At 34.6% G+C, this 22,997-nt stretch overlaps 1 protein-coding gene across 1 annotated transcript in view; it reads left to right on the top strand.

Annotated features, from left to right (window-relative positions):
* The window catches only part of LOC103807778 (liprin-alpha-2-like), a 38,357-nt gene extending 19,519 nt beyond the window's left edge, over window positions 1-18,838 (top strand). Inside the window, exons 4-5 of the mRNA XM_009080525.1 lie at window positions 991-1,065; window positions 18,689-18,838. Coding sequence (XP_009078773.1) covers window positions 991-1,065; window positions 18,689-18,829 — 216 coding nt within the window. The 3' untranslated portion in view covers window positions 18,830-18,838. The remainder of the gene's footprint in view (window positions 1-990; window positions 1,066-18,688) is intronic.
* Window positions 18,839-22,997: the final 4,159 nt, after the last annotated feature.

The following is a 22,997-nucleotide window of genomic DNA, read 5'->3' as shown; positions in this document are numbered from 1 at the left end:
TTAATAGCTTTAAATACCCTTGTATCATCAGCCAGAACAGCATTGGTACAGCGTAGCTGGTATACCTTGAGTGTTGACTGACTAGCATGGTTGGAAAGACACTTAATGTGAGATGTCTAGATATGTAGAGCGGAGGAGGAGTTGCCATAGGGTCCCTTAACAGTCAGGAGGGAGAATCACCTACACACAGCACTGAAGTTCACTTCAGGAGTGATTTGCCTTTAACTGCATTGGGAGACTGCAACTGCATTGTCAGTTTAAGTTTGCTCTGTTGCTACATGAGCTGATGCTGTGCCAGAGCACTCAAACAGCGGTAAATATGTCTTCAGAGGTATTGTTTATTAATTATTAATAATCAATATTTAGCAATAATTAAAATAATTGTAATAATAATAATTGAGTAGATCATAAACATCCTTAGAACAGAATAGGTTATTTATGAGACTGGTGCAAACACAGCAGACTTTTCTGTTTATGAGAGTATACACTGTTCACGACTTTTTGCAAAACCCAAACAAATGCATGATGATATAAAAGATCTTTAGTATGTGTGCCTGAAGGGAATGCTGCAAGTTATTTTTTCAATTAATTTGTTGCATTCAATTACTATAAACAGATTAGTTATCTTCCATGAAGTGGATTTAAAACTTCAGTGAATGTTTTTGCCTTATCCTTTGTAAAAGGTGCTTGTGAATATTTTATTTTTATGCCTAATGTGGTCTTAAAATATTTGCGTTTTCTGTGTGTTCCATAAAATTATAGACAAACTACAGAACAACAGTAGAGCATTTAAAGTTTGACACATTTTAATGGGTTAAGTCTTCCTATAGTCAGGTTTAAATGTTTAGCACACAATATGTCTCACGAAAGGGTGAAACACATGCCTGCAAACACACTGGCAGGGCATACCATAGTGCATTTATCACATTATATAATCTTTACAGAATGATAGAAATTACGTTACTGCACATATTTTGATTTTTCTTCTAGGTGAGGGAACGACTGAGGGTTTCTTTAGAAAGAGTCTCTGCACTGGAAGAAGAACTAGCTGCTGCTAACCAGGAGGTAACATAAAACACTTTCTCCCCTTTTGAGGTTAAATTTCTCTGATACTCTGTCCCATGCGTTCCCCGTTACTTCTCTCAAAACTGTCAGAAAAGAAAAAAAAAAAGAAGATAAATTACATTCTGAGTAAGCTTCTCAGCGAGGTTTGTTGAAAGTGGTAGTAAGATTAATACAACCTTCTGTTTCTGATTTATTCCCTTTTTCTATTCCCTTGTAAGCAAGCCAAAATCCAAGAGCTAGTTACAGATTTCCAAACTTCTTATTCGACATGAAAAAGGAGTGAACCAACAAATATGTCAGGTACTATAAACTATTTAATAACCTGTAGTTCCATTTTACTATAAAATTAAGTAAAACACACACATATATATAAACACATGATATGAATGTTAACATTGATGGAGGAAGGATTATGGATGACCTTGAAATGTGGGTTTGTCTCTTCCCTTTCAATTGCAGTGTATCATGGTGAACTGTGGGGCCATAGAACTATTGTGAACTTGGAAGAGTGATTTTTTTTCCTGTTTGCAGACCATTCTCATTTGTTTGCAAGGGTGAATAACGACACATAATTGCATTGAACAAACAACTGTACACACATATAAAAAGGAATATTGCACTCTGGATTCTGGTCTAGATTCTGAGACCAGAAAATACATAGATAATGGAGTCTGCCGGTGACTTTACTATTCCCATTGTGTTCTGAGTCCACTCAATGTGTGCTTCTCAAACTGTTGAAAATAAGTCAGACAAGCAAGTTGGATTAAAACCATTTTGGGTTATGGGCCGTTTACTGATGTCATTTTACTCAGGCTTAAGACAGAAACTGAAGGCAGCCACAGACAAACTTAAAGTACTACCAAAAATTCTGGAAAAATTGAATATCTATCATTCAGAATAAGGTGTGATAATATAAACTAGAGACTTCTAAAGTGGGCTTTTTCCCAATTTAAGCTAGAAAAGTTACTTTTTGAAAGTAACTTCTTAAAAATAAGATCTTCAATTAAGATATTAGTACTTTTAATAAATCTGATAAACTATGATCCTATTAATAAGATATTTTGATTATTGTTATTCCAGTTTCCTTTGAGGAACTGTTAAAGCTGAAGAAATGAAAGTAATAATGAAAAAGAGCAAAATGAGAAGCAATGTGAAAGGGAATGAGTGGATTATTTTCAAACAGTTAATGCATTTGAACAAGAGTTCAGATAATTTTCACACAAGTAGTTATTTGAATAAGACAAAATTAATTAGAGCACTGCAATACATGTCTGGTTTTATGCTAGGTTCCACAGTGAATACACTGGCAATAAAAGGCTTTAAAATTGTATTGTACTGTTTATGAAAATGAATGGGCTAAGTTTCCAAGGGAATTGAATATATGTCTTTCAGTAATTTCTGTACTCCTGTCTCAGTGTCTGTTCTCACAAAAGAATCAGTAATTTCTTTCATATCCATTTTCTCATTCTAAGAGTGTATTATATTCCAGACTGTGTCTAAACATAAAATGATGATAGTAAATTGGTTCCTTGATTAAACAAATATGTGTTCAGGTATATGACTAGTGCCAGATTCAGAGATAAAAAAAAATTTTAGAAATGTGTATGTTAAGATAGTGCCTTTCTCTGAAAGGTTGTGGCTGTGGCTGTGACACAGATAACCACTTTTGTTCCACAGTTTTTGTGATATTATTATTGTTGCAAGTGTGAGTCTTTGTTAAAAGTATACTCAAGCACGTGCAAACAACACTCTAAAATTAGTCATTAGTGCCATATATCCCCAGAAACTCAAGTGCTAGTGGCTTCCACAGTTCAAGGATACATAGGTTATAGTCCATGACCCACAGTGATGCTTTTAAATCCATTTCTGCTGCAATGTGCAGGGTTAAGTGGAAGTTGTTGCAATTTCTATTAACAGACATCAGTGATTCAAAGAACCTTCAACAAAGAGTTTCCAAAAAAAACCCTTTAGAACTTTTTCCAAGGCTTTTTTTTTTTTTTTTTTTTTTTGGTAAATATTGTTAATACAATAGCTGGTAAAAGTAGTTTTGTGTTGGGTTTTTTTTCCTTATGGCTGCTCTTAATTTACACATAAATTTTCTTCTGCCTGTTTTAAGCAGTTTTAAAGTCCTTGCAACATCTTTCTGTGATAATAAGAATCATATGATAAGTGGCATTCCAAAACCCTATTTTGTTTTTGCTTAATATGCAGGCTTTTCCATCTTTCCTCATTAGTAGAAAATGTGGCATGGAAAATACAGCTTTAATTACTTTCATGATCTCAGAGATATACTTTAGGCACCCAGAAAACACTGGCACTGTGTAGAATATGAAATTAGAGAAACTACTGTTTTGAGTGTTACCATACACTGTTCCTCAACATTTGTCCAAATTGCCAATGCTATTTCAAAATGCCAAATAACATTATATTGTTTCTGTCAACTGACCTATAGATTATATATGCAACACTCAGACTTCCTCTTTTGAAACCTCATTGTTACAATTCCCACCTGCTTCTGCAGAATGTTCCTCAACTTTGAGGCTAAATTTAACTCCTGGAGCTCTCAGACAGCTTGCAGAAGTTTTGGATCATAGATCTCTGCTTCATGTAGCAGCATTCATTTTCCCATTTGTGCAGTGAGTTTCTTCCTGACAGTGGGTTAGTTTATTAATTAGGGTGCCCTAATGCTATTTTTAATTGCATCTATGAAATATTCATAAATTATTTACATCACTGAAGAGAAAGGATGATTTGCAATTTATAATTCTGCATGTTCTATGCCAGAAACACCAGAAAATGTAGCCACTTATTCACCAAAGAACTTTCAAATACCATGTTAATTGCCTAACTTCTGCTATGCAGGGCAAGTCAAGAAAACAGTAAAAAATGCAGTAAAACTTGTTACGGCTGAGGACAGTTTTGACTCTGACTGTGAGGAATGCTGCAGACGTGATTGTACTATCATTACTGCTAATTTCAAAGTAAAACCTTGGCTAAATGTGGCATGTCCTTTTTACCCATGGTTGCATGTGAAAACGTATTTTTTCCCCCTGTTGTTTCAGGTCCTATTGTCCTATTGTTCAGGTCCACTTATTGTTGCAGGAGTTTCTTGGTAGCCTTGGGCTTTGTGTGTAAATATAATGCAAAGTGATTTTTGGAGTGGAAGTATTGTGAAAGAAATATTTTGTGGAGAAAAATAGGATGTGCCTTTCTTGTACATATAATATACACAAAGTTTCATCAATCTGAAATTCAGAAACTATGGATATCTAAACTCTGGATGAAACTGGGTGAAATTCAGGGACCTCTTTTATTTTTTTTTTTTCTGAACAAGGCCAGGCAGATGGCTTATACCTATTTCTGGTGACATTAAGTATACTTTTTTGCAAAAAAAAATCCAAAACACCCTTCCTCTGTAGTATCCCCTTTTACCATATATTCTCAGAATGGAGTAACTGAAAGTTACGCCATGAGGAAGTTGCTACTTCCTCATTCTTTACTCTTCACCCAAAAACTGCAGTGCAGCTATGAAGCAGTTGTTTCAATATACATTTAAAGAGCAGACAGATCAATGTTTGAAATATATTTTGCAAATGGCTCCACGTCTACTTCTTTTTTTTTGGTCTGACAGAAACCTTTGACTTAACGAAACCTTGGTCCCCCATGATTAGAAACAAGGGTGATTTAATGCCTGGTTTTACTCTTGCATAAACGATGACTGGAGATTAAAAATTCCCTGTTTCTTTTAAACCTTGCAGTACAAACTTTCCATAAAATTAATATCTTCATCCAAAAGAGCATAAACCTAATCCAGTATATTCTTGTGCGTGTGCGCTTTAAAAGCATTTCTAGGTTGCTCATTTTGAAAACAAATTAGGTGCTACTACTGTAATCTAAAAATAAGATCCTTCTTTGGTGTACTTTCTGGCAAATATAAGCATGTCTTAAATACATTATTGTATAGCAATTTAATGTGAACATTTCTTGCAAGAATTTTTGGAGGTCATCTTCCTACCTTGTTGCTCTGACATTATCTTCCATCTACTAGATCCACTGAGTTTCTCATTTACTTTTGCTTCTACAGTCTCACACTAACCAAAAGGTCTTCAGTGATTTCACTTGTTTCAGTCCTTACCACGAGTTCTTCTAAACTGCAGTTTTCCCTCTCAGCTTTGCAGTGTTTTCTTACCTGTCGCTTCACATCAGAAAAATGTTAGAAAAGTTTTGAATAAAACTTCTTGATATCACTCCTTAAACATCGTTCCTGACACTTTCACTGCTGGCTATTGTTAAGAAAGGATGACAAATTTTGAGTCTTTCACAATTTTTTCTTTTACTAAACCTTTGGTACAAATAATTGAAGAAAACTAACTAGGAAATCTGTAAAAAATATGCATATGCATTTTTTTAAAATGTTGTAGTCACGTTTTTATGATGTCTTCAGACTTTTGCCTTTGGGGTGAAGCTGTATTTCTCTTTGCATTAAAAAATGTGGCCACATCTTAATCACAATTAAGATCGCTGCAGAAATATAAATATATATTTGTTCATTTAGTGGTGACATATTCCATCTTCACATTTATTATTGGAGTGCTTTTATTGCACATTTTTACTATGATTATTACTATATTACTATGCTCCCAACAGAGCTCCAGTAAAGGACCAGGAAGCCATTTTGCTGTAAAAAGAAATATTAGAACATGTTTCCTGCTCCATAGCATTCAAAGTGTAATTTGCCTCATGGTGTGCATTGCTTGTACAGCTCTGGAATGGAGAACGTTACTGTAAAGCCAAGGTAGCACAGTGATCTGTGCAATAGATGTGGTGGGCATCAATTGCACTTTTTACCTTCACAGGAGTTCTGCATAGTGTGAGTCTCACAGGACTTGGCCTAATCTAGTCCTTTTTGAATATTCCTGCTCCTAAAAGCCTCAAAGTTATTTTAACTGGGGTGACTGGTTAACTGTTCCTACAGCAGAAAAAGTAGGATGCAGTCCAATAGAGTTCATGGGTGTGATGAATGGCTTCATAAGTATTGATAGATGCACTTGGCTACATCATGTAACTTGATTTTTGACAGCTGATGGCTGTAGTGGCATCTGCTCAGGTGCACAGTCTGTCACACAATTGTCCTGAGACACTGCACAAATCCTAGTGTGGTGCATAAATCCTAGTGTGCTCACTGTGTCCTCCTATCTCCATTCTTGGGAGTTAAATACTAGGTACATGCAACCTCACCCCAGCTCCATGCCTGGTGTTTTAATGGAATTGAGGCTGGGGCTGCAGGCAGGGAGGAAGCAATAGTGCTCTCCATGAGGTCCTGAGTCCAAACAACTTTAGGACAAGGTGTTCAGGGATCACTACATTAAACAACTGCTCTGCAGTCAATCAGCATGTATGGACAGTTTTCTAGATCTCATGAGTGTGAGTTATATGACTTATTTTGGGGGTCTGTACAACTGTTTTATATTAATCAGTAAAGAAGGATCACAAAGCATGTCTGACATTTCTGCACAACAGCAAACAAATATATCAATATGTGACAGAGCTCTATGAAGCTGAAGAAGATGTTTCAGAGAGTGATAAATAGATGTTCTGATATCCTCTCTACTTTATTCCAGAGAATTACAAATAGGAAAGCTCTGAGTTTGTAGCATGAATTTGGTGGATTTCTTATTTACCACATATTCCTCACCCAAAGTAGAAAAAAAGGGAGAAAGAGGAAGTGGGATCACAGCCAAGGAAACACAAACTGAGAGAACACAGGGGTGGTAGGAGCCAGACGTGTGGCTGAGCACATTTCACAATTGTTTGCCAACACACCTGAAAATGTCAGGGGATTAATGAAATTGGAAGGTTATTTGTATATGGTTAGTTTAAGGATTGTTCTTAGTCAGCATGGGATTAGACACCAGGATAATTTCAGATTGGATTAAATATCATCTGTTTGGGAGTCTGTTTAGGGAGTTTAACGAATCACTGGAAGGCAACTCTCACCAGAGCTGGTTTCATAAGTTCATGTTAGCAAATGCCTTACTTTAAACACACCAAGTTACTAAAGTAAAGAACATAGCATGTATTTAAGATATGCTTAGCTGATATGCATTGTAAGTTTAATATTACTTGTACAAAGTATATCCATGAAAATTTTAATGTCTAATCATTAATCTCCTCATAGTATTCAGAGTGCCTTTCATGAGACATCAGAAAGAATACATCATTTCTCTTTGATCTGTTATATTGGGATTCATAAACTTTGAAATGATGCCATTTTATCCTGCACTAGAGGTATAAATTCAGGTCCAAGAACATCGCTGCTTATCTTTCTATCTGTGTCAACTTTGGGACCATTTGATAGTTGTCAAATGATATGTTCAAGCAGATCAAGCTAATTTCATTGCAAGAATTAGTCTTGTTGATTTTTTTATTGTTAACAATCTTTTTGAAACTCCATCTTGATGAAAATGCAAGACACATACCCATTGTCCTTTGGCTTTAATCTGATGGAACAATACGTTGTTTAAACATTTGTTTAATGTGCTTCTTCAGAATGATTACGCGATTTTATGTATACTTGTTAAATATTAGGTGATTTGTTAAGATCATCAACTAACTCTCAAACCAGATTTTAAATAGCATAACAAGATCACACTATTATGTTTTGTGCTTATTACTCTCCATAATAATTTTTAAATGTATGAATAGGCCTTACATGCTGCATTTGAATAAAATATGTAAATTAATTATGAATCAATCAATAAAATCAACTTTAATCTTCAATAGGTTCATATTTATTAATATTCCCATTAACATATGAACCAGATAATATGCCATTTGTGTTATCATATTAGATTACCTCAACCCAACAGTGTACATGTAGCTCTAAGAATATTCTGCAAATATTAGCAAGATGTTTCTTAAATCACTCTTTTTAAAAAATTTAGTGCAAAAACTATGCTTCATATGCCTGTAATAGAAATAAATATAGAAATAATTTTACTTGGAATCCAAAAATGTAAACAATATCTGGGGTTTGTTGAAGCAAAATGAGATATTCATACTTTGATTGGGAAATACCAGCATTAGGAAATAGTAAATAATATTCATTAATATTACTAGGGACTATTAATATATAGGTGGACTTATTCCAAGAGGAGCTGTGGAAGGTTCGACTTACTTGGTTCAGTCTGCAAGAAATGAATGTGCTTGCTTGACTTTGTACCTGGAGAGTGTACTTTGGACACTCAATCATTTAGAGTACATGGTTTAAAAAAAAAAAAAAAAGAAACTGTAGGTATAATTCCATTGCATTAGAAAATGGCTATCATATTAGATGCCTTTCTACAGTAGCCCTAGAATAATACATTCTTTTAGAAGTTCCACTTATGAGAAATGTTTTTTATCATTAAAAAATATATAAAATTTTTATCCATGAGGCCCATATCCTTGATATGGAGAAATCTGGGGGAAAAATTAGTCCCATCAAGGATGTCATTGAAAAGCATTAAGATCTTGAGTAAAATTAAATGGGCACATTTGGTTGGAAATACAGACTTTGATTCACTCTACTGGGCTTTGATTTCAACAGGCTGGGAATTTCTTCAGTTTGTGCATGCAGATCAGGGCTTTGATATTGTTTAATAGAGTTCTGGGGTAAGGTTCATTTCCTTTCTGGATATTTCTCATATCCTATCTATCTCTTGTATTTTCATGTTTTCTACAATCAGTAATACAGATAGTGATGTTAATACAGATACGCTGTATAGGAAAATCTAATAAAGCTGCCTACACATGCAGAATGGTGGTTTTCATAACAGACATGTCCAGTCAAAATAACTCTAAGCAATCTCAGAGTCTCTAGGTGACAATATGCAGACAAAGAATACAAAATTTCATTTGGGGAAGAGTGTTTTTACTCTTAGGGAAATATATTAATGTAATCAGAAGAGGAAAATGGATTTGCAGTGCAAATAGCTAAACACTCCATTTCAACCTGACCAGGATATTTCAAACTGAATTATATACCTTAAACGGGAGTATTTTTCAATTAAATGTTTAGGTACTAAGAGCAACTAACTACATAAAGCCCTAGAGGCACATTATTTTATTTATGGTCAATGTCCTGAATACTAAAAATATGTTTGCATATGTAAAGGTATATATGCATATGCAATTACATACACAGGCTGTATTTAATTATATAAACAAAATAATTTTATATATATATATATACACATGCACACTTTATACCTATATGTTTCAGTAACTCATATATTGTTGAAAAAAAATAAACATTATAATGTTTCTGCCAAATCCTTCCTCATCTCTGACCCGCTGGAAATCAGACCCTATACTTCCAATGAACTCTGGAGCTTTTGAATACTGGTTTGGGTACATTACTAGTGTCTTTGTGAGAGCAGAAATGAAAGAACAATAATTTTGCTACTATTTTATTGAGCTTGGTTGGGAGAAAAATAAAAAGCAAGAGAAATTAGTCAGCAGGTGTCAAACACATTATAATGCAACCACGTAATCGATATTTGTTATTATTTTCCCCTTGTGCTAGTCTCTGTAAAAGACAATTTTTCGCTGTATTGTATTTCATAAAAATTTTGCTACAAATTAAAAGGAGTACACTTTTGTTTACTTAGATAAGGGTTTCCATGAAATATCATGACAGATATTCCTTTTCATAATAGCACATGCATAATTGCTTTAAATTAATCTGTTCTGTTTACAAAGTGCTGCCATAGAAGTAAATGGTGCATGCTCTAGACTACATGTAGTAGCACAAGACAGGGATTTGCACAGTAACAATTTGGTCCAGAATTCATAATGAAGCAAAGGAGACTAATAAAGCCTATTGCCTTATTACAAGCCCAAAATGCTAGTGTATTATGCTTTGAAAGTATAAAAATGACTGTTGATCCAGGCAATTAGTGTTCAGAAGGAATAAGGGCTCAGTGGTGGTGCAGATGAATGGCAGGAGGTCCTGTTTGTCAGTCGATTCCCTGCTGCAGCCAGCTGAGTGCCACAGCTGCATGCTGCCCCTGGAGCACAGTGCCCTTGTCACAAACAAAAGTGACCTCCATGGTCATGTCAATAAAACACTGATAGCCAGGAGCTGTCATTAGTTACCACAAGCACAAACCACCAACAGTAAAAGATCATGTGGTCAGTATTTTCATATTTTCCATTTCAAATATGAATCTGCCAGAGATTCAGAGCATCTCTGGTCATTTTTGCATGTTGTCATTCATTATTTGCACTTCAGTGACATGAAAGTAGAGTCTGAAAGTGTTAGTTACTATAGAAGCATGGTCAGAGAGAAGTGCACATATCAAGATTATAAGAACAAAATAATCAAGACATCATAGAAGCTGCAGAAGCAAGAGGCCTTAGCTTTCTTTTACAGAACTTGAAGCATAGAAGCTAATGACAAACCATAACAGATGTGTGAGTGCTGAAGCTCAGTGTACTACCTACCCCAAAAGATTTGTTTACATTAAGCCTACTACTGTCTAATCTCCAAGGGTTATAAAGGCTCCCTCACAAGGATGATTTCACCTTAATAAGTATTCTCCATAGAAATGAAAGCTAAACAACAGTATTAATAAAAGGCCAACAATCTCAGAAAGAGAAGAAGAGAGGAATTCATGATGTAAATATGTGTTTTCATGATGTAGTACTCATAACTCCTATAGGGTTTTGTTTCTTTGAATATACTAGTATTTTTCTTGATGTGCCAGGAAAGGTTTTAAAGGACTCAACGGTATAAAATTTCTAGAAAGCTCACCACTAAATAGCAATATAATCCAGGCAAATAGAAAATAAACCTAGCTAAGGTTGTCAGTCAGTCACAAACACTTAGTTTACAAGTGAATTTTCAGAGTGCTACAAAAGCCCTACTTGAAAATTTGACTTATTCTTTTTGGTTTACACAGCTGAATGGGAGAGAAGACAAAGTGCTAGGTTTAAAAAAAAATTTAAAAATGTTTTTTCTTCCCTCAAAGTGATCCCAAAGTGGGCTCAATGATTTCATTCCCTGACTTCTGAACATATTTTTTTTTTTTAATCTAGAAAGGTTTTTTTCTTTTACTTTGTTCCCTTGAAGTGTGGCTAATGTTGATTACAATGATGTATGGTCCATAGGTATTTTAACTCCTACCTGTTGTGAAAATAGAGCCCTAAGTCCGTATTTGCATTTTTAAATATAGGTGATTGCAACGCTCAGAACCTGCATTGATGAATGGAAAAACTAAAGCATTGCAAAACTAAAGCCATCTTCATGGAGATTCACTTTATCTATTGTTTCAAAAGGTTCTGTATGTATCTATGAGTTTTGTTTATGAAATCAGATGTGAATTTATGATAGCCTGAAGAGCATCTTGAATTCACTCTCTCCCAGCCATCAGTCCTGTGCAGTTCATTTGACCATGATATGGAAATATACTGAGATTTTAGCTACCACTCTAGGAAAAAAGATCCTACTCCACCACCACAAGCCAACACCTCACTTTTCCACATGCATTTATTCATTTAATTTACAAATGGATAGCTCCAAAATTCTGAATTTGCTCTTCTGCTGGGAAAACAAGAATATCTGGTTTTGTCTTAATCCCTTTTTTACCCCATCTGTCAGACATCTACTTTGGTAGAAGAAAGGAGTTTACATTATTAAGCAAGTTTGTGAATCTTAGACTTTAATCTGCCGTTGTCTAGGAAAGAATGCTGAGAAGGTGGTTGAGTCACACAATTCCATCTCTACCCCATGACTTTCAGAAACAGTTTGGTGGTCTTACTAACTGTGCTGTAGTGGAAGCTTGTGATGAGAAATTCCTTGACACTTACTCATGCTGCTTCTGATATTCTAATGATGAACTCAAAGAGGATGGAGGCAATATTGTCTTAAAGTGCTGCAGCTAAACCTGTCACACCTTAACTGAGAGTCATTAAAATTACAGTAAAAACTGAAACTATCCAGTGGAATTCTAATTAAACGTTGATGGTATCATTTGAATGGGAGCATTAAAAGATTACTTTTTACTAATGGAGAAATACAATTAAAATTAATATTTTAACATATTTGAGGTTTTTATGTAGGCCCTGTTCTTACAATTTACAGCAGACATTCATAGAATTATACAATCATATGATAATTAAGGTTGGAAAAGACCTCTAAGATCTTGGAGTCCAACCATTAACCCAGCACTACAAATTCACCAATAAACTGTGTCCTCAAGTGCCATATACACATACTTCTTGAACACTTCCTGTGATAGTGACTCCAACACTTCCCCAGGCAACCTGTTCCAATGCTTGGCAACCCCTTCCATGAAGAAATTTTTCCTAATATCCAATCCTAACCTCCCCTGGCACTACTTGAGGCCATGTCCAGTCAAGTGACTGACACCCACCTGGCTACTTAAACTGTGTCCTCAAGTGCCATATACACATACTTCTTGAACACTTCCTGTGATAGTGACTCCAACACTTCCCCAGGCAACCTGTTCCAATGCTTGGCAACCCCTTCCATGAAGAAATTTTTCCTAATATCCAATCCTAACCTCCCCTGGCACTACTTGAGGCCATGTCCAGTCAAGTGACTGACACCCACCTGGCTACTTGAGCCTCCTCCAGGTTAAGCAATCTTGGAGTCCAACCATTAACCCAGCACTACAAATTCACCAATAAACTGTGTCCTCAAGTGCCATATACACATACTTCTTGAACACTTCCTGTGATAGTGACTCCAACACTTCCCCAGGCAACCTGTTCCAATGCTTGGCAACCCCTTCCATGAAGAAATTTTTCCTAATATCCAATCCTAACCTCCCCTGGCACTACTTGAGGCCATGTCCAGTCAAGTGACTGACACCCACCTGGCTACTTGAGCCTCCTTTCCTCCAGGTTAAGCAACTCCTGTTGCCTCAGCCACTCCTCATCAGACATGTGCTCCAGACCCTTCACCAGCTCTGTTGCCCTTCTCTAGAAATGCTGCAGCCCCGTCCCAGATTTCAAACAAGCTATTCAAATATCTCTGACCTCTCTAACCAGTGGCTTCTGAAAGGCTGTGTTCATGTTAACAGAAATTAGAAATATAACTGGAAAAGGCTATACTTATGTTTATGAATCAGGATTTAAATGAAATGGAGGGAGATCCATTTCTAAGCATCCTTTATTCCCTGTGCTACATAATATTTGCCATATAAAATTATAGAAATTGCTTAAAGCTTAACACAAGTATCCCTGTCAAAACTAAAGCAAAGTCAGAACGTGAGCTGGGAATCTGAATTATGTTTTCAGCAGACTGAAATCTGATATTTAATACTCTTTAAATATAAACTGTTATGATAGAATAGAGTAGGAGGACATCCAAGTAGGCAACTTCACTGTTTGCTGAAGGACTTGTGTAAATAAAATCTGGATGGAGAATTGAAACGATATAGTCAAAGACGTTTGATTCAGCATACTATACATATAAAAAGAAACACCTTAATAAGAGGTAATTAAACAAAAATTCCTTTAGATCTACCATCTGTAGCAAAGTAAAAGACATTATATCATGGTTTAATTGTCTGGGACAGATTTGTTTCAATGTTGGAAGATCAAAAAATCAAATCCAGTGGTTTAAGGTAGGACAACTTTATGAAAAACAGCATTTCAAAAGCTTAAAGTAATTGTCTTCGTGTAAGCAGTACATTTTTGTAGTGATCTAACTGGTTTTAGAGTACTGTCCAGCATTATATGTTTGTGTTTAGAGCCTCTTTTAACAACAAAACAGTATATTTATCATGTTCTAAAACAATTTAATGATAAATTAAGTAAATTCAATATAGAAAAATTAACATTATCAAGTAAAAAATTATTTTTAAAATATTACAAAGAATCCTACAAAAAGAAACCACTGTAAACATTTGGCCCGAAACATTTCTTAATTAAATTAAATACCTTTATATCCCTAGATGCAATTTATTCAATGAAAAGCAAAATTAAATCAAGATGATAACAGTTACTAGATTTAAATCCATTACTGGTGAATGGTTTAAAATACAAATTAAATTGCAAAAACAGTAAAGAAAACTCAATAGAGAAACTGATTATGCAACTGTATTAAAAATTACACTAGGACTTTACTTACATAGCAGCCATATACTTTTGAAAGCATATAACTAAATATTTCAGACACAGAAGACCCACTGGCAAGGTTCCTCTCCTAGTGTTTTTAGAAGGAATCAGCTAACCACTTTAATCTAAGCATTCAGTGCTTTAGCTTTTCAGTTATGTTACAGTGTGCCAGACAGATAAATTCAAGATTTTCAGCTCAGTTATTGTAATTCTGCCTTAAGTCACAGGGTGATACAGGATACCAAAGTCTGAAACTACATTTTTGCTGTATCTGGACAAGCTCTGTGCTGAGGTCAAAACAGTGCTCAATTTTTACAGAACAGCAGTACTGGGAACAAGGCCTCAAGGACCAAGATTTCAAGCAAAGGAAATTGCTATTGGTAGGCAAATTACCCAGAATACCATCCCTGTACTTTACAGTATAATATAGTATTGATAGTAACATGGATAGTAACAACAGCTTCTCCCTGAGGGTGTCAGGACAAGTTTCTTGGTGTTTTGTAGTTTATATGCTGCTTTCTTATTTGTTTTGAAGTAATTTGATCAATAATTTGGTAAGCAAGATATATAGATTTGGCCATTTATGGAAATGGTGAACAATTATAGGCTGAATCTGAATTGTTGAATACTAACTTCATAAAAATCATATGATTCAGCACTGTCCATAAATAATGGCGGAAATTTATGTGGGTAATATAGTTGGGATGTTTACCAAAATTGTAATTCAAAAAGCTGAGTTTTAGGAATGTGTAAAATATTTTAGAGTTGGGACAAAGAGGCAAAAGTTGTATAAGATTATGTTCTGAATTAAGACAGAGTAAGGCTTTAGAAATTGTGCCATTTGTTTTGAAGTATGTTTGACATCCAGAAGACTATCTAAATCAATGGAAGTTCATTAAAGTCTCAATGTCCCTTGTCAGTCATAAAATTGACATAGAAAAGTGAGAAGAATGTTGAAGATCAACATGCCTGTGAGAAGGAAACAGGCGAATGGCTTATTTCTTTAGGTTAAAGGGTATTTTCTTGGGCATAAGCTACAGAAGTTGGACTAAAAGAGTAAGAATACTCTACACTGTATTCTTCTTAAACTGACAATGACAAAAAAAAAGAAATTTTCAGTTGTGCTGACTGAGTTTGGCAAAGAAAGCAGGGAGCCAAATTTAGACTTGCAACAGGAAGCTATCTTTAGACTTAATTATGAAGAGACTTGAAACTTTACATTCTTGTTTAGAGTTACATTGAAAGGTGTCGCTGTGGTCCAGATCAAATGTGCTAAATCAGAAAATAATGTCTGATTTCAGAAAAATCTAACCATTTAAGGTCCACAGTCAGAAGCTGATAAGGAAAAAATATGTGATTTATTAGATCATGTTTCAGAGGGTGTAATTTGGACTTATATGTTTAGATTGATTGTTTGCGGTACAAGAATGCTAAAAAGAGTAATGTTATTTATCCACATTTATTTTCTATTACTCTGTCTTGTGGGGATTATTTTGGTTTGTTTTCAGCAGCTAAGATGCCATCCTCAAGAATATTACTGTATTACCTTTTTACTTTTTAAAAAAAGAATTTGGCATGAAAACTTAGAGGGCTGGATATTATGTAGGTACTTGGAAAGCTGTGTACATGTTTTGTAGTAGGTATTTGAAGTTGGATATCATAAACATAAAAGCACCAATAGAACAAATAGGCATTTCTCAAAGTAATATTAGTGAATTTTATCTATGTTGAACAATTATTTTCTTACCTAGATCTGTGCTGTTATCACTGTCTGCTGTTGTAATGATCATTAGAATTTAAGAAAATTCAGCCTACCTAGGAAGAAATTTAGTCATCTGCATTTTCACCTATTTCATCATCATCCTTTCAGCCATGTTTTGACTACCTGTTTAGAAAGTTACATAAATGGTTCAGTGTTTAAATTAGCACATTTGCAAATAGTTTGCACATTATTGAAAGTTAAGCAAGATATAAGTAAGTAATAAAAAGAAGTATAATAACATCTAACAAATTTTGCTTCAACAAAGTGCAAGCAAAAACTCATATTTATTTGTAAGACATCAGAGAGTTTCCATGCTTCCTTAGGAGCATTAATTCTGCCTTAATTTATTCTTTAAATCAAGAATAGAACAATTATGGAAACAAGTTAGCTGTGTGGTTCTTCACAATTTAGATCTGTTATTTGACCTAGAGCTGAAACTTTTATCACCCTAAAGCTGAAACTTTTAAGATGTGCCAGACTTCATACTCTGTGTTGTTCCTGTATATATTTGCTCTGCATTCATTACAGTAATAAAATCATTGAAAAGATAAGGTTTAACAATGATGGACTTTTGGCAAACAAATTGTTCCCAGCCATTTAAACATGAAGCAAATCCCTCCAATATAATGATACATTATATTGTATTCTTTTATTTGTCTCTCACCTTGAAGGTACAATTGATTTTTTAAAAAATTATTTATTTACTTACCTGGAACCAATAGGGGCTAAGAAACATTAAACTATTTTGGAATATGTGATGAAATGATAAAAGTTTTGCAGTAGGGTTTAAGTGGTATTCCTATTGAGCTAAAGGGCTATTAAGGGTTTGTATTAGATACAGGTGATAATTGGAAATGAAGGCACAGTAATGTCTTCATTTTAATGGATCAACAAAATATTGTCATATGAAAACCCCAGATCTACTGTGGGCTGCCAGTTAATGTATCCTGTGATTCTATGTTTGCTTCATGCTATGTATAAGTACTCTGTAAGTACTACATAAATCAGAATTTTATAATATGTACATTGAAGTATCTCAATCTACCTGAAAGTCACTTGCAGCACTAATTGATAGCTAATTTTGTTTGGTGGGAACCATAATTTCAGTAGTTTTGCTTTGAGAAATATTTGAACCATAAAGAAGAAGAAATGAGTGAAGCTATTCAGAAAACAAAGCACAATTATTAAATTACCAATGAATGTGTAGAAAGCGAGTCTATGTTAATGAGATTATGCAAATTTTTTATGTTATTTAAAACAGATGTAATTCTTGTATTTAAGCAAAATAATTTAAAGCTCAGTGTATTTGTGCAACCCCAAAAGACACAGATTGTCTCAGACAGCTTTAATTCCCACTCCTACACTTTCCTATAATTGCCTTGGTTGAAATGTTGCCCTCAAGTCTTGGTCTTGGCACTGAAATCAGTGGGAGTCACTTGAGTTCTACAAGGGAGGTAACTTGGAATTTAGTGAGCAGTGAATCAGCCTGACTCATATCACAAAAGTTTTCAGCATTTGTATTAAGGAAAAGTTGTTTAAATTGGTGTGTCCCTGAGATCTCAAATGCTGGTCAGTGATTCAAATGCTCTTGACAAATAGAACTTAAATATAACTTCAAAAACTTATTTGGGGAAAAAAAAGAAACTAAATTATTCAGATTAAGTAAGTTTATTTTAATGTAAATTAGAATTAAATTGAATTAAATGTCCCATAAAGTCTTAGCTGCTGCACACACCAGGTAGTACTGCCTTAAATCTTTACCCCTACCCTATGCTTTTGTATTCTAGGACAGGACAGTGGTTTAGGGTGTTTCTGACTCAGGATTTATGCAGACACAATATAGGGACAGAAGTCTTTAAATTTACATCGGTTTTCCATAAACAGCATCCATACATCCTGCCAGTGTTCCACTGTATTTAATACAAAATGTTATCCATCCAGTAAATAATTTACTATATGTGGTCATGAAAGCAGAATAGTACAGAGACCTAACTATGCAATTTGACAAAAGAAACAACTTACCATAGTGTACCATGTAAAAAAATTTCTGACCTAAATCTTTCCATCCTATGTATTGCCTGAGAGTAAGCCACAAAGTCAGAGCGAAAGCAGCTTGTTTTCCAGTAGCTGCATGGGATTTTTAATAGCACTACCAATAAATAACCAATATTTAAAGTACAATAAAACCTTCTTGTTATGTGCTAAAATAGTCGACAAATACCACAGTAGAGGATGTTAATGTACGTGTTTTTCTTAACAAAAAACATATAAAACGTATGTTGCTGTTACTAACAGATGGGAAGCTGACAGAAAACTAGCACTCTGTTTTACATCACTTGGTTTTGATTTATAGCCTTTTAGTACTGTTTTCTTAGAACAGCAGTTTGGTATCCATTGAATTCTATATTAAAAAAATGTGTCTCGTTCTCAAGTGTTAAAAAAATAAATGGCTAGTTGCTCTTTCACGTTTCAAGTGAAAAAAATAAAGTACCCTAGCACAAAGTAAGGATAGAAGACTATTGTGTCATTTCTGGGTTCCTTTTTATCCTTTATGGCCTTTAGACATTATTAATAGGTTTGTTTCTTAAACCTCTCTGCAAGAGCAGACATAATTTTGCAAATGCTACAAATGGCCAAATTAGGATTAAATTGTTAATAGATTTAACAAATTTCCTGCCCAGTAGTTTACTATTTTCTTATATATATTGACCACTTCTTTTCTTTCTTTTGCAGATTTTAGCTTTACGTGAACAAAATGCACACATTCAAAGGAAAATGGCAGCTGGTGAAGGGTCTGCTGAATCAGAGCATATTGAAGGAATGGAGCCAGGGCAAAAGGTTCATGAAAAGGTATCAAATGCTAGTTTACATTGAATCACATAAATCAGTATGAGAAATAATCAGACATTAGTTTTTTGTAATGTGAATATTTTATGGGATGTCGCTTTAGAATATATATTTGCCTACTGAAACCAGTATCAAAAAATGAGCTTGTTTGAATGGAAAAGAAATGCAAATGGACAGGTCTTTGTGCTTTGATAGGGTATTGAGTTAGACCTATAGCTTACAACAAATTTTGGGGGGCATCTTTTGCCTAATGCTACAATTCAGGATATTTTATGCTGCTGAGAGATCCTCTGTATGTTACATACAAAAGAACAAGGTGTAGTGACACATATATGTGAAAGGGTATAGGTGCAAACATTGCAAACATTGCTGTAAAAATAGTCCATAAGGGGATGACAGAGATCTAAAAATGAGAAAAAACAATTTTGGCTCTGTGCTGCCTATATATACTCGTCAAATTCATGTCTATGCTCATAAAATGAAGAGCATTTTACTTACTCAGCACTCTTTCAAGAAGAAATATATATATATAAAGTTCAGGCTTAAGGTTGAAAGAGTAAAAAAGGTAGACACTGATGTAGAAACAAGGTTTTCTTCTATGCATTTGAATATCTTCCTCTCTCGCTTCAGAAGTATTAAATTAAAATGAAAGCATAATATAATGTTTGGCAGACAGCTGAAATGAGTAGAGCTGCTGCTTGGATCTCTAATTGTGCATTTTTTTTCTAATGGCATATGATGAACAGTGGCATAAATCATAAGAAATAGCACTCATCATTACCTGTTTTATCAGCAATCCAATTTTCAAGGGTACAAGCATTAATTTTACATGTTTTGCAGTTTGTTTTATGTGTACTTTTCTTTGAGCAATCTATGTGATTGAGAAATATGAAGTAAACAAATACTGTTCAGCTACTTTCCTCTTCTTTGCAAAAATCTTACTCACAGACCCATCTGTGAAATTTTTGGTAAAGAACGAACATCCCACTCACTTGTGTTTTTAAATAAAAGCCCACTGCTTAGCTGAAAATCTCTAATTTTCCATTTTCTTTACAAGCTATGTCTTCTGATTTGAGCCATTGGGTTCATTACATACAAACTAAGTGGAAATAAGAATATCTGTTCTTTAAGAAATCCTCATATTTAAACATTAATGAAAGAGGAGTGAAAACCAAAGTAACACGTTATTATCTTTTCTTTTTTATTAAATGTGTTAAGGAAACTTTCCAGTCCCGGGTGGCTCCAGGGAGCTGATGGGTATCCTGCTTGACTCCCTGTACACCCACTCACCCACAGTATGACCAGGTCTCCTTACCAGTTTGACCCTAAGTTTCCCTTAGCAGAGTCTCAGTCGTCTTTTTTTTAAAAAAGAAAAAGGCATGGGAAGGCTGGAATGAAGAAACATAGCACCTACATAATATGGGAAACAGACTTGTAATATTTCTACAGAAATGGTTCTGGGGATTAATGTGGATGACAAAAAATGTATCAACAATATAAAGGCAAATGCTGTGGTGGTATAGCTAAACAGAACTAGAATCCTGGACCTTTCTCAGCACCAACAAGGTTTCAGCTGAAGTCTTATTTCTAGCTTTGGGTCCCACTCTTGAAGAGAGATGTGGACTGTCTTGTGAATTCAGATGAGGGCAATAAAAAATCAGAAACCTGGAGAACATAACCTGTAAGAAGAATTTTCAAAATGTAGGCTGAAAGCCTAGAGACACTAATGGACACAGAATTATTACCTTCAAATATACATAATGTACTCAGATATAAAGAGAATCAGGAAGTTGATCTATTGAAAGCAATGAAATACTAGAACAGTCTGCTGAGAGCAGGAGTGTCCAGAATTGGAAATTTTTAAGAGAATATGATGTGCTAGGTGGCAAGCTCTATGGTTCTGTGTCACAGGGCAACTGGAGCATCATTTTAAATTCTGTAATCACAAGCACTGTCCTCTGATTGCAGCATCAAGGCTTCCAACAGTTATGTTAATTCCCAATAAAAGTCGTAATATATTCAGTAATTGCTTCAGAACTCTGAGTGTAATAGAAAAACAATTTCATGAAATGATAAAGCAGGGCATATATCCTTCTCATTGAAAACTTGCTGGTTTTCATGTTATGAAGACTAAGGGGAATTTTAAAATTGATAAAAAACAGAAAAAAAATACTCCAGTGATAAAACCAATGAAACAAAGACAAGTACTATGAGAAACAGTAAGTATATAAAATAATTTAAGAATATGTAAAACTCCAGGATTGTCTCTACTTGTCACGTGTCAGCGTAATTTTTATGTGAAAAAATGAAATCATAGTCATTGCTTGAATACATAAGAAAATTTTCAAAGAAAAGGGAAAATAGAGAAATTATGGCATACCAATGATCCAGTTAAGCTAGTACTTTTTATTCTCAGTTCCAAACTGTGAGTTTTAAAGACATAAAACCAAATATTTGGGATTATACATACACAAGCTTTTTTTACTTTCAAAGTTCTATTTTGTTATGTGTAGATCTATACTGGAAACATTTTTTCCTGTCCTATCTGAAGTCACTTTGAATAGTCTTAATACTTATATTATAAACAAAATATACAGATCTAGAGAGAAAGATTCTACATTACCAGTATTAAAAAAAATGTATTTTTATGAATCTTCACTTGATCACCCATTAGTTTGACTTTCAGACAAATGACTATACAAAGGTTAATAGTTTGGTTGGATAAAAATTAAATTGTACATACTAGAGACCAGCAGCAGATTATTCACCCATCTGACTCATAACCCACTGTGCCCTTTTGTGTGTAATATTTTCAGTATGATTCCTTCTGGTTTTCCTCAAAAAAGCAATCAAAAAGTCCTTGTAATTGTATGAAATAATTACTTACTTGCAGAATCCAGTGTCTCTACTTTTATTTACCGTTTTGAACTAGCAATCATTTTCATCTATATCCTATCAATTATCATGGTCAGTTTGGAGCAAGGAAATAATTTTCTACAATGTGCGAAGAATAATTTTTATTAAAACATCCAAAATATAAGATTTTCCTTACTGAAAATAGTAACTGGTATATTTAAAGACATATTGGAGCACCTGAACGTTTGGCTGAGTCTTATGCTCCATCTGCCATATCTAACTAGAGCAAGAAACAGGAATGAGCCTCAGACACTGATAGGAAGCACAGTGTGGTATTATTTCTTGATATCAACCTTTAAAGTGGTGCTTGCTGTAGCCCCAGAAATAAGATGCTGTGAATAAGTGGTTTGTTTTCAAATAAACTCATTATTTTATGCAGGTATTTATTTCAGTTTCTATAAGACCATGGAAATTGAATTATTCAGTCAAAGAGAATATTTTCAGAAATGATCATATGTAAATAGGGAATGATTGAAGTTGCTTTGGAAAACAATTAGTCTTCTGATGTTTGTACACCTTAGATGGCCACCATTAATGTATTCCCTTTATATAAAGTATATAAAGTAATTACCTCTTGCTTATTTCTGTCCCTTATTGTAGAATATTTCTAAATTCCGTGCCACATATTTTGATTCATATAATGAATCATTCCTATCATTCTTCTGATGTTAATGGAGTTTTATCATAGATGAGCTGGCCTGGGGAATGTCTATTTTTGTGCTCTAAGATACCATCTATGTATAGGAAGTTTCCTTCTTGAGAAATCCACTACAGCATGGATTTGTTACACTTAAGGCATGAAAGCTAGGTATTTAAATAGAGTCTAAATTGGGGTGCTTCTCTTTGGAAGCACCCTGCTTCTACTTGTAAACTTTATTGCTGAAATTTTTTAACTGCAATTCATAAATACTTGTAAAATATAAAGCCTTTTTGGCACTATTTGGTGCCTTTATTTCTTTTTGTAATACTTCATATGTCCCTATGAAACCTATCACCTGCTAATAAGGGTATTCTTTATTTCAAGATCTGTAACTGTGCCATTAAAACTCCTTAACTAGTTTTATGGGTTTACCTACTTTTTCTAACCAAATGTACCACACCGGTCCTACCCATGGGACTCCGTTTCCAACTGAGATCAGCTGCCTGCGGGAGGCTCGCACAGCTGACCGGGTGGGACATTTAAACTGCCCCAGGGAGCGCTGAGAGCAGGAGCGGGCACGGCAGTGCGAGCAGGCAGGGCACAGCCACACTGGTTTCTTTCTTTGTTTTTGCTTTCTTT

This window comes from Acanthisitta chloris, unplaced genomic scaffold, assembly GCF_000695815.1.
Source record: "Acanthisitta chloris isolate BGI_N310 unplaced genomic scaffold, ASM69581v1 scaffold468, whole genome shotgun sequence".
NCBI lineage: Eukaryota > Metazoa > Chordata > Aves > Passeriformes > Acanthisittidae > Acanthisitta > Acanthisitta chloris.
Note: the sequence above shows the minus strand (reverse complement) of the source record. Positions and strands in the feature narration are given on the sequence as shown.